General features: G+C 37.9%; 1 protein-coding gene across 13 annotated transcripts in view; it reads right to left on the bottom strand.

Moving 5' to 3' along the window:
* The window catches only part of LOC113636525 (deleted in malignant brain tumors 1 protein-like), a 70686-nt gene that overhangs the window by 12248 nt on the left and 42297 nt on the right, over positions 1 to 16141 (bottom strand). For 10 of the 13 annotated variants that reach the window (XR_007137932.1, XM_047800954.1, XM_047800948.1 and 7 more), the window contains 4 exons: positions 11486 to 11794; positions 9541 to 9849; positions 7776 to 8084; positions 4946 to 5254 (listed from right to left, as the gene is read on the bottom strand). Coding sequence is in view for 12 of the 13 variants with exons in the window: in XM_047800954.1 (XP_047656910.1) it covers positions 4946 to 5254; positions 7776 to 8084; positions 9541 to 9849; positions 11486 to 11794 (1236 nt within the window). In the remaining variant the exon portion in view is untranslated. The remainder of the gene's footprint in view (positions 1 to 4945; positions 5255 to 7775; positions 8085 to 9540; positions 9850 to 11485; positions 11795 to 16141) is intronic. The other 3 variants (XM_047800955.1, XM_047800952.1, XM_047800958.1) reach the window with 3 other exon arrangements.

Genomic DNA, 16141 nt, shown 5'->3' with positions numbered 1-16141 from the left:
TGGAACCAAACTAGGAATAACCTTAAACCTTGGGAACATTGTGGTCATTATGGATCCAATGGCTCCTAGAGGCTCCTGGCCACTTGGAAGAGTTTTGGAAACATTCCCTGATAAGAAAGGGCTGGTGCGCTCTGTGCGTTTACAGACTGAGACCAGTGTTATTGACAGGCCAATAACAAAGCGTTCTTTCTTGAATGAGTCTATGAGCTAAGAAATTATTACAATCATTATACATGTTTACTATGCTCACAATTTGTATTTATTTTATGGCTCTTTTGTATGTGTTGAGAATTGGTATGTGTCCCAATTAGGGGCCGGTATGTAAGAGCCATTTGTCTTAGTAAAGGTGTTCTATTAATGAGGGTATATAGGTAGGAACCTTCCTTCAGGTGCCAGGTGTTGCTGGAGGAAGGTGCACACACAGTTTTTGACCATATCATAAGGCAATGCTGTTACCAACCATGCAACCCAACACTCTCACTCTCTCTCTCACTCATTTTCTACAGCTTATCCGAAGTACCTCGGGTCACGGGGAGCCTGTGCCTATCTCAGGCGTCATCAGGCATCAAGGCAGGATACACCCTGGATGGAGTGCCAACCCATTGCAGGGCACACACACACACACACACACACACACACACACACACACACACACACACACACACACACACACACACACACACACACACATATTCACTCACACACACACACTACGGACAATTTTCCAGAGATGCCAATCAACCTACCATGCATGTCTTTGGACCGGGGGAGGAATCCAGAGTACCCGGAGGAAACCCCCGAGGAACGGGGAGAATATGCAAACTCCACTCACACAAGGCGGAGGCAGGAATCGAACCCCCAACCCTGGAGGTGTGAGGCGAACATGCTAACCACTAAGCCATCGTGCCCCCCGATTTAATGTAAGTTGACGAAAGCCAAGTGAGTATAAACATACACCGTCCAGCATCCCTAAGCTGCTTCAAGTGTAGACTTAGCTGCTTACAATCATAATGAATCTTATTACTGTATAGAATATTATAGCATTTGACCTCATATGAATCCATTTCTCTCATTTCTAATCCTTTATCAATAAAGATTTTAGGAGTTTCACATAATGAATAATAAATATAATCTGCATTATATTATTAAATGTAACTCAGACATTTAATAATATAATGCAGATTATATTTATTATTCATTATTATTAACAACTTTCAAATATAGTTCATTACTATTTTAAGAAACCCACCACCTCATCCTTCTTCATAGGTTAACAAATTTATTTCTATGGGCTATTATTGCTGCTCCAAAGAGAGGAAGAGAAGAAAGAAAAGCTATGTAAATATACAAAGCCTGACCTCTCAGACTGAGTTAATATATGAAATGACAGAAAGGTTTTATTGATAAATTATTTTTGTTTGTAGCAGTTAGCCTGAGATATAAAAAGAAATAACATTAGAAACAAACTAAGATGTTCAGTCTAATAAATAATTAATTTAAATATTCTGACAAAATTCAATACACAGTCCCAGTCGAACAATCATATGTGTGTTATGTATCCACAGTAAAAAAATGTAATGTGGAATTTTCATGCAAGTTTTACACATTTTTCCAGAAAATGACTGCATTTAAGGAAAAATATTTAAGCCTGATAAGTGCAGGACACAAAAGATGTAATAAGAAATGGCTGTTTAAATTGACTCAATGAAAAATTATTATGTAAAAAGATGTCGATGCACAGTGAGACATGTCTAGACTAGACTAGCCTTCACTCCCCATGAATATCACTAAACTGTAACGAAGAGTCGTAAGGTGGATTTAATAAAGACATTCTCGTAGTCGTATAGGCAAGGTCAGGGCAAGTAAACACAATGTCAGAGAGCAGGCAGAAATCGGAAACGGTAAGACAAGCAGAAGGGTAGGGCAGGCAGCAAACAATCACAAAACGAAAACACAGAAGCACAAACTGAAACCAGAACAGAGAAAATACGGGAATTGCTCAGAATGATTGCCGGAACAGATCAAGACTTCGCACTAGTGTCAAGTTCACGTTCAGTCTTTATAGGAAGCGGCTGATGAGGAACAGGTGGTGGAGCAGTCAGAGTCAGTGGTGGATTCTGGGAGGTGTAGTCCGGGAGAGCTAGTATTCTGGAGATGCTTTTCAGTGTTGGTGTTCGGTGGGCGTGGGCGGTGCGCTGACCTTGACATAAACACTGTGTAAGAAATTACAGAAATTGCACCCAAATTCCACTCCAAGGTACACATCTAAAAAAGCTCATTCCTAAAAAGTATCATAAGGTAATACATTTAGGACTCTAAACGTATAAACTGTATCTGTATCTGATGTTGAGAAGCTAGTTCATGCATTCATGACCTCTAGACTGGACTATTGTAATGCATTACTAGGTGGTTGTCCTGCATATTTAATAAATAGGTTACAGTTAGTCTGTAATGTGTCTGTCTGTGTTTTCCCCTTGTTTCTGTCTGCCGTCTCTCCCTGATGTTAATTGTTGACCCCGCCCACCTATCTGTTACCATGGACACTAATTACATTCAATCTCTTCCCCAGGTGTTTTGTCTTAGTCCTTGTCTGTCTCTGTTTTGTGATTGGTTCTCGTTCACCATATATACACTGTCTGTTCACTTCAATGTGGTTGGTCGTTGTTGGTGTGTGCATGTCCATGTTCCCGTTTCCTGTTTGTTCTGCGTTGCCTGCCTGTTTGTTTGTGTTTTGTTTATTAAAAACCTTAAACTGCATTTGGATCCTCATTCGCCTTTGTCTCACCGTGTCACAGCGTGACATAGTCCAAAATGCAGCTGCCAGAGTTCTCACTAGGACAAGAAAGTATGACCATATAACCCCAATTTTATCATCTCTACACTGGCTACCTGTTAAGTTTAGAATTGATTACAAACTGCTGCTACTTACGTACAAGGTTCTTAATGGTTTAGCTCCCATGTATCTAACTAGTCTTCTAACACGTTACAATCCTTCACGCTCTCTGAGATCACAAAACTCAGGACTTTTGGTAGTTCCCAGAATATCTAAGTCTACTAAAGGTGGTAGAGCGTTTCCAAACTTTGGAATAGTCTTCCTGATAGTGTTCGGGGCTCAGACACACTTTCTCAGTTTAAACGTAGATTAAAAACTCATTTCTTCAGTCAGGCATACACATAATACATCCTATAGTATCATGCACTAGTACATCAGACCTGCACATTTTTATGAACAGCAGATATGTTAATCCCTTTCCACTGCCTCTCTCTTTGTACCCATCCCGAGGCATCCAGACACTGTACCAGCTCCCAACGTCCTCTGTGGGTCGAAGTCTTTGGACGTCCACTGAGCCGAGGCCGACTCTAAGAATCCTGAGACATCTCCAGTTAGACTCTGTGATACTAAGGAGATCTGAAGTCCATGATCCTTACACCAATACAACATTTATCTGACTGTATATTACAATCACACACCCAGTGTCACCCATATGAGGATGGGTTTCCCCTTGAGTCCGGTTCCTCTCAAGGTTTCTTCCTTTACCAATTTAGGGAGTTTTTCCTTGCCACTGCTGCCTGAGTCACCTCAGACTTGCTCATAGGGGAATAAATACATACACATTGTGAACTATATACATCTAATAATAATCTAGAATTTTATTCTGTCAATTCTTTTACTTTTATTATTTGTTATTTCCTTGATCATTAATTATGTTTACCTTCTGCTCTATGTTTATGTTCTGTAAAGCTGATTTGAGACAATGTCTATTGTAAAAAGCACTATACAAATAAACTTGAATTGAATTGAATAAACTTGATTCAATTATAAATTATGGGAGCAGCAGCAGGACATTAAGGATCACCACGAACAAAGGGTTTACTGTACGTGACCGCGATTACCATTTAAAATGACCACTTGGTCGATAACAATTGTAACCATACCAAGACAAGATGTACGTGACCATGATTAACATTTAAAGACAATTAGCTAGACATCAAGGTGTAGACCAGCCATTTGGGAGACACTCAGTTCTTACACTCAATATAAATTCAAAGCAGAACTTCATTTAAATTACCAAAAGGGAAAACTGTATATAATGCTTGAGAAGGATTTGCTCGGGGTTCTTACTGACTCCGATGAACCCAAAGTACTTCATGTATTTTGTCACTGCTATGCTGTAATAAACTTCTTGTTCTTCATTAAGATCTTCAACATCATCATCTTATTTTCACTACCACATTTTTTATTTCTTATAACTGCAAACAGTGAAAACCCCACAAGACCTGCTGTACTGGAGATGCACTGATCCAGTTACCTAGCCATCACAATTGGCCACCAATATTAAAGTAACTTAAAGTAACTCAGACCCTTATGCTTGTCTGTTTTTCTGTTTCCAATATCACCATGGAGAGCTGACTGTTCTAAAATATCTCACCACTTGACTGGTGCCAATTTAACAAGATAATAAATATTATTCAATTCACATATCAGTGGTTTTAATGTTTTGGCTGATCAGTGTACAACAGCTCAGAAACCCACAGCACTGTTGAACTTCCACAAATAGTAATTAAAATTCTATAACAGCTTTATAATAATGTCTTTGTACTAATGCTGTAATTTCTATATCATCTCATCTTTAATGTAATTAACAGGACTCAAGTTGAAAAGATGTTTCACATAATTAAATGTTACTCTAACTAAATAAACTGTATGATGTGTCTTTTGTTAAATAATCAAAGAAAAATAAATTGTTGTCAAATTGTTATTGTATAAATCACTTAAATAATCCTATAACAGCATTCACCCCTAGCTTTAGTGGATGGCAAACAATAAAACAGGTGTATTTTTCTGTGTAATATTTTAGCTCTCCAATCTGAATGGCAAAATGACAGTACATACAATATAAACAAAATAACACTGATGACAAAGTCATAATATAAAACTAATTACCTGAGCAAGTAACACCAGCATCTTCACCATGGTTACAGTTGTTTACTCCAAATCTGCTGTGAGAGCACTGTTTGATGGTGCTTTCATTTCCAGAACACTGAACATTATTCAGCCATATTTTGCCACTTCCCTGACCAAAGTGGGCACTGTGACGAGCAGAGACAGCTTTACCACATCCAATCTGTCTACACACCACTTCTACATCTTTCAGGTCCCAGTAGTCATCACACACTGTTCCCCACTGACCATTATACAGGATCTCCACTCTACCAGAGCAGAAGTTGCTGCCACCAGTGAGTCGTATTCCATCTAAAATAAACATCAGAAAGCACGTTCATGTTAATTAATCATAATGAATCTTATTACTGTATAAAATATTATAGAATTTTCCCTCATATGAATCCATTTCTTTCATTTCTAATCCTTTATTAATAAAGATTTCAGGACTTTCACATAATGAATAATAAATATAATCTGCATTATATTATTAAATGTAATTCAGTATTAACACCTTTCAAATTCAATTCATTACTATTTTAAGAAACCCACCACCTCGTCTCTGTTCATAGGGATCGCTGTGCCGTGCATGGCACGGAAGACAAAGTGACCACTAGGGGATGAGCCAGAAACAAGCTTCATTGCAGCTTTAAAGCATTAAATCCTCTAAAAACACGAAAAAACCTATTTACCTAGTAAAGATTATACTCTCAAGATTTTCTTAAGCCCACACACAAAGCATAATATGATTCATAGCCGTCATACTATTTGAAAATTTTTTTGGAGAAAACTGACCTAGGTGGCGCTAGACCAGTTTTTCCCTTACCTTTAGATGCTTCCCTTTCTTCACTGGGGTAATATTTTCCAAAACAACAAAAGAACTGGAATCTGTAAGCCTTTTAATCCAAAACGCTTTGGTCGCCTCGCAAATATTCCGTTCGTGTTCCGAAAACTGGAAACAGTAGTGCGCCACCATCTGGTTTTTCGGCTCTAACTTCTTATTGGGGGTTTCAAAAATTCTAAATTTACATAAAATTTATAGCCCAGGGCCTAACGAATCAAACAAGCCCTCACTTGAGCCAATCGGTGCTTGTATTGCAGAGATAGACGGCTGAGAAGCCAATGATGTCATGACATCATTTTTGGGAACCCGCATATGACTGACAATTACTCATTTCAGTAGCAATGAAATGGGCCGCGACCTCTATAGCTCTTTAGCCAATAAAAAGACGATTCCAACGGTATGCAACATGCTACGTCTCCAAAGCCTGAAGCTGCGTGAAAAAGGTGCGCAAATGAATTATTGCGCAATCCTCGACCTTTTCACGCTCTCACAGCTCAGGGTGTCAGGTTACAGGCCTTTTTTCACACCAGACTTGTAGACAGAGAGGCTCTGTGTGTTTTAGGCCTTTTAAACTGAGCATGCAGTCTTTTAATTCAAAGTTATACAGTAAACAAGTACACAAAAACATATGACCGGACGGACATGTCCGTAGAAATATATTATTATTGAAGCCATTTTTGGGTCTTCTGACATGAGATTTTTTTTGGTGAAAGCCAAGACATGTGGCTATGACCCGAAATAAGATTAATCAGTTTATCAGGTAAACAACTCAGGCGGAAATGAAAACCTTCCATTCTAGCCTCTGTAACTTTGTGCCAGTAAGGCCTAGAATCTACTGACACTTGTATCTGAAACTAGTGAATCTCTTCTTTCCAATGAGACCAGGCTCACCCCTGTGTGTCAAAGTATGTGGGAGCTGTACCACTTTTTGTTGGGTAGGTCATGTAGGCGAAAAACCTGCAATAGGGGGCGAGATCCCTAAGAAGTAATTTATTTCTATGGGCTATTATTGCTGCTCCAAAGAGAGGAAGAGAGGAAAGAAAAGCTATGTAAATATACACAGCCTTACCTCTCAGACTGAGTTAATATATGAAATGAGAGAAGGGTTTTATTGATAAATTATTTTTGTTTGTAGCAGTTAGCATGAGATATAAAAAGAAAAAATATTAGAAACAAGGTTTTTCACAGTTGAACAATTAACCACAAATATTAAAGTAATTTATTAAAGTAACTCAGACCCCTATGCTTGCCTGTTTTTCTGTTTCCAACATCACCATGGAGAGCTGACTGTTCTAAAATATCTCAAGATAATCAATGTTATTCAGTTCACATGTTAATATAAATTTACATTTACAGCATTTAGCAGACACTCTTATCCAGAGTGACTTACATTTTTATTTCATTTTATACTCCTAAGCAATTGAGAGTTAAGGGCCTTGCTCAGGGGCCCTGCAGTGGCAAATTGGTGGACCTGGCAATCGAACCAATTATCTTCTGATCAGTACTCGAACGCTTTAACCACTGAGCTACCACATCCCCTAGCACATATTTATGGTTTAATGTTTAGGCTGATCGGTGTATTACAGCTCAGAAACCTACAGCACTGTTGAACTTCCACAAATAGTAATTAATATTCTGTTACAGCTTAATAGTAATGTCTTTGTGCTAATGCTGTAATTTCTATATCATCTCATCTCTGATGTAAATAACAGGACTCAAATTAAATGTTACTCTAAATAAATAAACTGTATGATGTGTCTTCTGTTAACTAATCAAAGAAAAATAAATTGTTGTCAAATTGTTATTGTATAAATCACTAAAATAATCCTATACCAGCATTCACCCCTAGCTTTAGTGGATGGCAAACGATAAAAAAGGTGTATTTTTCTGTGTAATGTTTTAGCTCTCCAATCTGAATGGCAAAATGACAGTACATACAATATAAACATAATAACACTGATGACAAAGTCATGATATAAAACTAATTACCTGAGCAAGTAACACCAGCATCTTTACTATGGCTACAGTTGTTTACTCCAAATCCTCTGTGAGAGCACTGTGTGATTGTGCTTTCATTTCCAGAACACTGAACATCATTCAGCCATATTTCACCACTTCCCTGACCAAAGTGGGCACTTTGATGAGCAGTGACAGCTTTACCACATCCAATCTGTCTACACACCACCTCTGCAGCATTCAGGTCCCAGTCGTCATCACACACTGTTCCCCACTGACCATTGTACAGGATCTCCACTCTACCAGAGCAGAAGTTGCTGCCACCAGTGAGCCGTATGTTATCTAAAACAAACATCAGAAAGCACGTTCATGTTAATTAATCATAATGAATCTTATTACTGTATAGAATATTATAGCATTTGCCCTCATATGAATCCATTTATCTCATTTCTAATCCTTTATCAATAAAGATTTCAGAACTTTCACATAATGAATAATAAATATAATCTGCATTATATTATTAAATGTAACTCAGTATTAACACCTTTCACATTCAGTTCATTACTATTTTAAGAAACCCACCACCTCGTCTCTGTTCATAGGTTAACAAATTTATTTATATGGGCTATTATTGCTGCTCCAAAGAGAGGAAGAGAAGAAAGAAAAGCTATGTACATATACACAGCCTTACCTCTCAGACTGAGTTAATATATGAAATGACAAAAGGGTTTTATTGATAAATTATTTTTGTTTGTAGCAGTTAGCTTGAGATATAAGAAGAAATAACATTAGAAACAAACTAAGATGTTCAGTCTAATAAATAATCAATTAAAATATCCTAACAAAATTCAATACACAGTCCCAGTCGAACAATCATATATGTGTTAGGTATCTACAGTAAAAAAAAATGTAATGTGGCTTTTTCATGCAAGTTTTACACATTTTACCAGAAAATGACTGCATTCAAGGAAAAATATTTAAGCCTGATAAGTGCAGGACACAAACGATGTAATAAGAAATGGCTGTTTAAATTCACTCAATGAAAAATAATTTGTAAAAAGATGTAGATGCACAGTGAGACATATCTAGACTAGACTAGCCTTCACTCCCCATGAATATCACTAAACACTGCATACAGTGAAAACCCCACCTGCTGTACTGGAGATGCTCTGATCCAGTTGTCTAGCCATCACAATTATCCATAAATATTAAAGTAACTTATTAAGTAACTCAGACACTTATTCTTGCCTGTTTTTCCTGTTTCCAACATCACCATGGAGAGCTGACTGTTCTAAAATATCTCACCACTTGGCTGGTTCCAATTTCACAAGATAATAAATGTTATTCACTTCACATATCAGTGGTTTTAATGTTTTGGCTGATCGGTGTTTAACAGCTCAGAAACCAACAGCACTGATGAACTTCTACAAATAGTAATTAATATTCTATAACAGCTTAATAGTAAGGTCTTTGTGCTGATGCTGTCATTTCTATATCATCTCATCTTTAATGTAAATAACAGGGCTCAAATTAAATGTTACTCTAAATAAATAAACTGCATGATGTGTCCTCTGTTAACTAATGAAAGAAAAATATTTTTTGCAAGATTGTTATTGTATAAATCACTTAAATAATCCTATAACAGCATTCACCCCTAGCTTTAGTGGATGGCAAACAATAAAACAGGTCTATTTTTCTGTATAATATTTTAGCTCTCCAATCTGAATGGTAAAATGACAGTATATAGAATATAAACATAATAACACTGATGACAAAGTCATAATATAAAACTAATTACCTGAGCAAGTAACACCAGCATCTTCATTATGGTTACAGTTGTTTACTCCAAATCTGCTGTGAGTGCACTGTGTGATGGTGCTGTCATTTCCAGAACACTGCACTTTATTCAGCCATATTTCACCACTTCCCTTACCAAAGTGGGCACTTTGATGAGCGGTGACAGCTTTACCACATCCAATCTGTCTACACACCACCTCTGCATCATTCAGGTCCCAGTAGTCATCACACACTGTTCCCCATTGGTCATTATACATGATCTCTAGTCTACCAGAGCAGAAGCTGTTGCCACCAGTGAGTCGTATTCCATCTAAAACAAACATCAGAAAGCACGTTCAAGTTAATTAGTCATAATGAATCTTATTACTGTATAGAATATTATAGCATTTGCCCTCAAATGAATAAATTTCTCTCATTTTTAATCCTTTATCAATAAAGATTTCAGGACTTTCACATAATGAATAATAAATATAATCTGCATTATATTATTAAATGTAACTCAGTATTAACACCTTTCACATTCAGTTCATTACTATTTTAAGAAACCCACCACCTCGTCTCTGTTCATAGGTTAACAAATTTATTTCTATGGGCTATTATTGCCGCTCCAAAGAGAGGAAGAGAAGAAAGAAAAGCTATGTAAATATATACAGCCTGACCTCTCAGACTGAGTTAATATTTGAAATGACAGAAGGGTTTATTGATAAATTATTTTTGTTTGTAACAGTTAGCTTGAGATATAAAAATAAATAACATTAGAAACAAACTAAGATGTTCAGTCTAATAAATAATTAATTTAAATATTCTAACAAAATTCAATACACAGTCCCAGTCGAACAATCAAATATGTGTTAGGTATCTACAGTAAAAAAAGGTAATGTGGATTTTTCATGCATGTTTTACACATTTTTCCATGAAATTACTGCATTCAAGGAAAAATATTTAAGCCTGATAAGTGCAGGACACAAAAGATGTAATGAGAAATGGATGTTTAAATTGACTCAATAAAAAATAATTTTTTAAAAAGCTGTAGATGCACAGTGAGACATGTCTAGACTAGACTAGCCTTCACTCCACATGAATATCACTAAACACTGCATACAGTGAAAACCCCACAAGACCTGCTGTACTGGAGATGGTCTGATCCAGTTGTCTAGCCATCACAATTAACCAGAAATATTAAAGTAACTTATTAAAGTAACTCAGACCCTTATGCTTGCCTGTTTTTCTGGTTCCAACATCACCATGGAGAGCTGACTGTTCTAAAATATCTCACCACTTGACTGGTGCCAATTTAACAAGATAATCAGTGTTATTCATTTCACCTGTTAATTTACATTTACAGCATTTAGCAGACACTCTTATCCAGAGTGACTTACATTTTTATTTCAGTTTATACTCCTGAGCAATTGAGATTCAAAAGGGCCTTGCTCATGGGCCCTGCTGTGGCAATTTGGTGGACCTGGCAATTGAACCAATAATCTTCTGATCAGTACTCGAACGCCTTAACCACTGAGCTACCACATCCCCTAACACACATTAATGGTTGTAATGTTTTGGCTGATCGGTGTATTACAGCTCAGAAACCCACAGCACTGTTGAACTTCCACAAATAGTAATTAATATTCTGTAACAGCTTAATAATCATCTCTGATGTAAATAACAGGACTCAAATTAAATGTTACTCTAAATAAATAAACTGTATGATGTGTTTTCTGTTAACTAATCAAAGAAACATAATTGTTGCAAGATTGTTATTGTATAAATCATTTCTAATAATAATCCTATAACAGCATTCACCCCTAGCTTTAGTGGATGGCAAACAATAAAACAGGTGTATTTTTCTGTATAATATTTTAGCTCTCCAATCTGAATGGCAAAATGACAGTATATACAATATAAACATAAGAACACTCATGACAAAGTCATAATATAAAACTGATTACCTGAGCAAGTAACACCAGCATCTTCACTATGGCTACAGTTGTTTACTCCAAATCTGCTGTGAGAGCACTGTGTGATGGTGCTTTCATTTCCAGAACACTGAACATCATTCAGCCATATTTCACCACTTCCCTCACCAAAGTCAGCATCCTGATGAGCAGTGACAGCTTTACCACATCCAATCTGTCTACACACCACCTCTGCATCTTTCAGGTCCCAGTTGTCATCACACACTGTTCCCCACTGGTCATTATACAGGATCTCCACTCTACCAGAGCAGAAGTTGTAGCCACCAGTGAGTCGTACGTTATCTAAAACAAACATCAGAAAGCATGTTCATGTTAATTAATCATTGTAAGAGCCATTTGTCTTTGTAAAGGTGTCCACTTTGACACTATTAATATGTGGTATATAGGTAGGAACCTTCCTTCAGGTGACAGGTGTTGCTTGAGGAAGGTGCGCACACAGTTTTTGACCATATTACGAGGCAATGCTGTTACCAACCATGCAACCCAACACATTAAATGAAATGAATACTCTGAGCATTCAATGGTGAGCGCATATAAACATACACCGTCCCTGTTGTGAAATGAACTCCTAAAGCATTTGCTGAAAAGGTTGACAGGTTGCAGAGTTATAGAAAATCTGTACAAACTAAAATTGCTAATTTAAGAAAAAAGGTACAAGGTCTGATGCAACAAAGACATACAAAGTGGGTGCAAAGTGTTTTTGATGTCTTAAAATTGTTTGATGAAGCAAAATGTATTCATGATTCTTTGTTGGATATGTTACCTGAAAGTGAGAGAGAAAAACATGACATATGGTTTAAAGCCAAAATGATTGTAAACCATGATTTTATTTCTGAGGTCAAAATGTGGGTATCACATAATGAAAATGACGAAATTACTATGAATTAGGTAATGAATGATAAGGTTGATGGTGTTAATCCAGAAGATAGTATTTCAAATGTTGGGAGTAAACATTCAAGTAAAGCAAGTACATGCAAGAGTGTTTCTTCTGCCAGAGTCATAGCTGAGGCAAATAAGGCTGCACTGCTCACTCTTATGGCAGCATTAAAAGAAATGCGTGCCTTGGAGGAGCAAGAGCAGATGATTAAGAAGAAAAAGGAGCAACTGGAGCTAAAAGCTATGCTAGCAGAATCCACTGAAAACTCACAGTTCTACAGGCCTCTGACAATCGCAGTGTTTCGCAAGTCTCAATTAATTCTCAAATGGAAAGGAACAAAGAAAGGCATCCACAACTATCCTAAATCCAATGGCAATGAACATGATGTTCCTTGCAAAACTGCATATCAAACATTAGCAGTTGATCTGACTTTGGCAGCTCCTGAGCCATATCAGAAAATACGGCAGCAGCCTTGGCAGGAAGGCAGAATTCCCAGCAGATACTTGAGCATATATCAGTACAACCTCATGGACCTTCTGCATACGTTTGGACTTCCCAGCATATACCAGGACACACATCAGTGCAACCTCATGGACCTCTTACATGGAATAGGATTTCTCGGCCAAACGTCGAGAGTCGGGATAGTGACATTGTCACTATAATGCAAAAACAAAATGAAATAACAGCAGCTCTTGTTCAACAGCAATGTTCTGCATCTTTACCATCAAGAGAGATTCCTTAATTTGATGGAGATCCTCTTCAGTATATTTCATTCATCAGGACATTTGAAAAGGGAATTGAGGAAAAGGCAAGCAATAGTGATTGCTTATACTACTTGGAACAGTTCACTAGGGGGCAGCCAAGGGAGCTTGTACATAGCTGTCTACATTTGACCCCTGACTTTGGCTATGCTAAGACAAAACAGCTGTTACAGGAACATTTCTGCAATAAGTACAAGATTGCCACTGCTTACTTGGAAAGAGCCTTGTCTTAACCCTTAATAAAGGGAGAGGATGTCAATGCTTTACAATCTTATGCTCTATTTTTGCGTGGCTGCTATAATGTCTCTGAGGAATTACAGTATCTTCAGGAGTTGGATATGCCAAGCAATATGAGAGCTATTGTATCTAACTGTGTCTAGAAGGCAGAGCTAAAGGAAACATCTTTGCCACTAATGTTGCACCTGTGAAGTCTCTGGAAACTTCTAATAATATAAGAACGGAATTGCCAGAAAACAATCCCAAAGTGATTTCATTATGTGTGTATTTTGCTAAGCATCATGTATTGGAGACCTGTATGCAATTTAAGAAGAAACATAGGGAAAGGATGGACTTTCTAAAGGAGAAAGAGCTTTACTTTGGTTGCTTAAGTGCTGGGCACAGATATGTAATCAGCCACATGTCAGTGCATGCAAGTCCTTAGGAACTACTGAAACATGTGGTCATACAGGGGCCTGTCTACTTTCTATCTTACCACTTCAAGTTAAAACCAGTAAAGGATAAAAATACAGACGTATGCATTCCTAGATCCTGGCAGCTCAGCAACCTTTTGTACTGGAAGCCTTATGAAGCGCCTTAATCTTCCTGGGAGAAAAACTCAGATTTCGCTACAAACTATGGAACAGGAAAAGGTTGTACCAGCCTATGTACTCTGAAGTTTGGAAGTCTCTTCTATTGATGGTAACATCTATCAGCTTCCACAAACGCTTACACAGAAACAAATGCCAGTAAGTTCTGACAACATTGTTCCTAAGAAAGAGTTGTCGAAATGGCCTTACCTGGCAAAGGTTAAAGTTCCTCGCATAATGGCTAACGTTGACTTGATTGGAAACAACGCACCTAAGATGTTGGAGCCGTGGGAAGTCATAAACAGACATGGAGATGGCCCTTATGCCATAAGAACGGCCATTGGGTTGGGTCATTAATGGACCTTTGCATGCAGGCAACTTTGAGGATGAAGACTGCAGTGGTCAATAGGATTTCTGTGTGTGGATTGGAGGAGATATTGTCTAAACAATACAACCATGATTTCAACGAGCAAATTGCAGAAGAGCAAGCATTATTAATAGGAGAGGATATTAGATTATTGGAGATTGCAGAAAGTTATGCCAAGCTTGAGGATAATCATTACACCTTGAAGTTGTCATTCAAAAAGGAAAATGTGCATCTTCCTAATAACTTTTCTGTTGCAAAACAAACAACATGTCCTTGGCTTGAAAAGGAGATTCCAGAGTGATGCGCAATTTTATCACGAGTATGTAGCATATGTCAATGAGATGCTCAACTTGTGCTGTTTATGCTTTGAGAAAAGCAGCAGATGATCATCAGTCTGAGTTTCGAGAGTAGGTGGTTCAAACTCTCAAAGAAAACTTCTATGTGGATGATTGAAGAGTGTGGCATCTGAAGAAGCAGCAGTTTGTTTAGTTAAAGATCTTTCTATTCTTTGTCAGTGAGGAGGTTTCACTCTGATGAAATGGAGTAGCAACAAGTGCACTGTTCTTCAAACTCTTCCCGAGGAGTGCAGAGCCAAAGAGTGGAAAAAGCTAGATCTGGACAGAGACAGCCTGCCTGTTGAAAGAGCTCTTGGTTTGCTATGTTGTGCAGAAACTGACTCATTTAATTTCAAAATGGAGCTTCAGGAGAAATCCTGCAAAAGTCATGGGATGTTGTCAGTTTCCAGTTCACTATACGATCCACTTGGATTTTTGGCACCAGTAGTGTTACCTGCTAAGATTATGTTACAGGAGCTATGCAGGAGGAAGATTGGGTGGCATAAGACTGTGCCCCACGACATTCTGCGTGATTGGATGAGGTGGTTAGAGGAGTTGAATGCACTCTCTGAATTCAAAGTTGAGAGATGCATAAAGCCCACGAGCTGTGCGTCCTATATATCTGCTGAGCTTCATAACTTCTCTGATGCAAGCAAACAAGAATATGGTGCAGTCACTTATCTTAGAATAAAGAATAACAACAATGACATCCATGTTGCCTTTCTTTTGAGAAAAGCTAGAGTAACACCTTTAAAGGCCATCACTGTTCCCCATTTAGACCTAACTGCTGCTGTGCTTGCTGTCTGTGTAGACCTAATGTTAAAGAAGAAGCTGAGGGTCCAAGCTGCAAGAATCTGTTTTCTGGACAGACAGCACGTCTGTGCTCAAGTATGTCATGAATGAAGACAAGCGTTTTCATACCTTTGTTGCAAACCGAGTTTCCATCATCAGGGAGACCACAAAGATGGCACAATGGCAATATGTTGTCACAAAGGAGAATACAGCGGATGACGCATTCTTAAAGTGGCAGTTGCCTGGTTGCTTAAGTTGAAAAGAATACTATTAACAAGGACTCGCATGAGGAGGGAGTCTGATGCCATCGATGTCAATAAGCAGAATGCCTTGGCACAAGAAAATCTGATAGCTAAAGGTACAACAGGAGGACAAATCCTGTCGGTAGAGGATCTTATGGAAGCAGAGTTGGCTATAATCTGCTACTGCCAACAACAAAGATTTCCTGAGGAGATTGATGCTTTGTCTTCTGGAAAGAATACAGTAAGCAAACACAGTACGATCTATAAGCTGGACCCATGGTTGGATAATGGGTTTCTGAGAGTTGGAGGGAGGTTGACACGAGGCTCATTGCCAGAAAACAAAGTATCAACTACTCCTAGAATCCTGCCAGACCATCTGCTATTCACTAATACAGATGTTGACTATTTTGGACCAGTAGAGGTGAAGCGAGAAAGAGGCACAGTTATGG

This window comes from Tachysurus fulvidraco, chromosome 15, assembly GCF_022655615.1.
Source record: "Tachysurus fulvidraco isolate hzauxx_2018 chromosome 15, HZAU_PFXX_2.0, whole genome shotgun sequence".
In the NCBI taxonomy this organism is placed as follows: domain Eukaryota; kingdom Metazoa; phylum Chordata; class Actinopteri; order Siluriformes; family Bagridae; genus Tachysurus; species Tachysurus fulvidraco.
The sequence above is the reverse complement of the archived record's forward strand: the minus strand, read 5'-3'. Positions and strand labels throughout refer to the sequence as shown.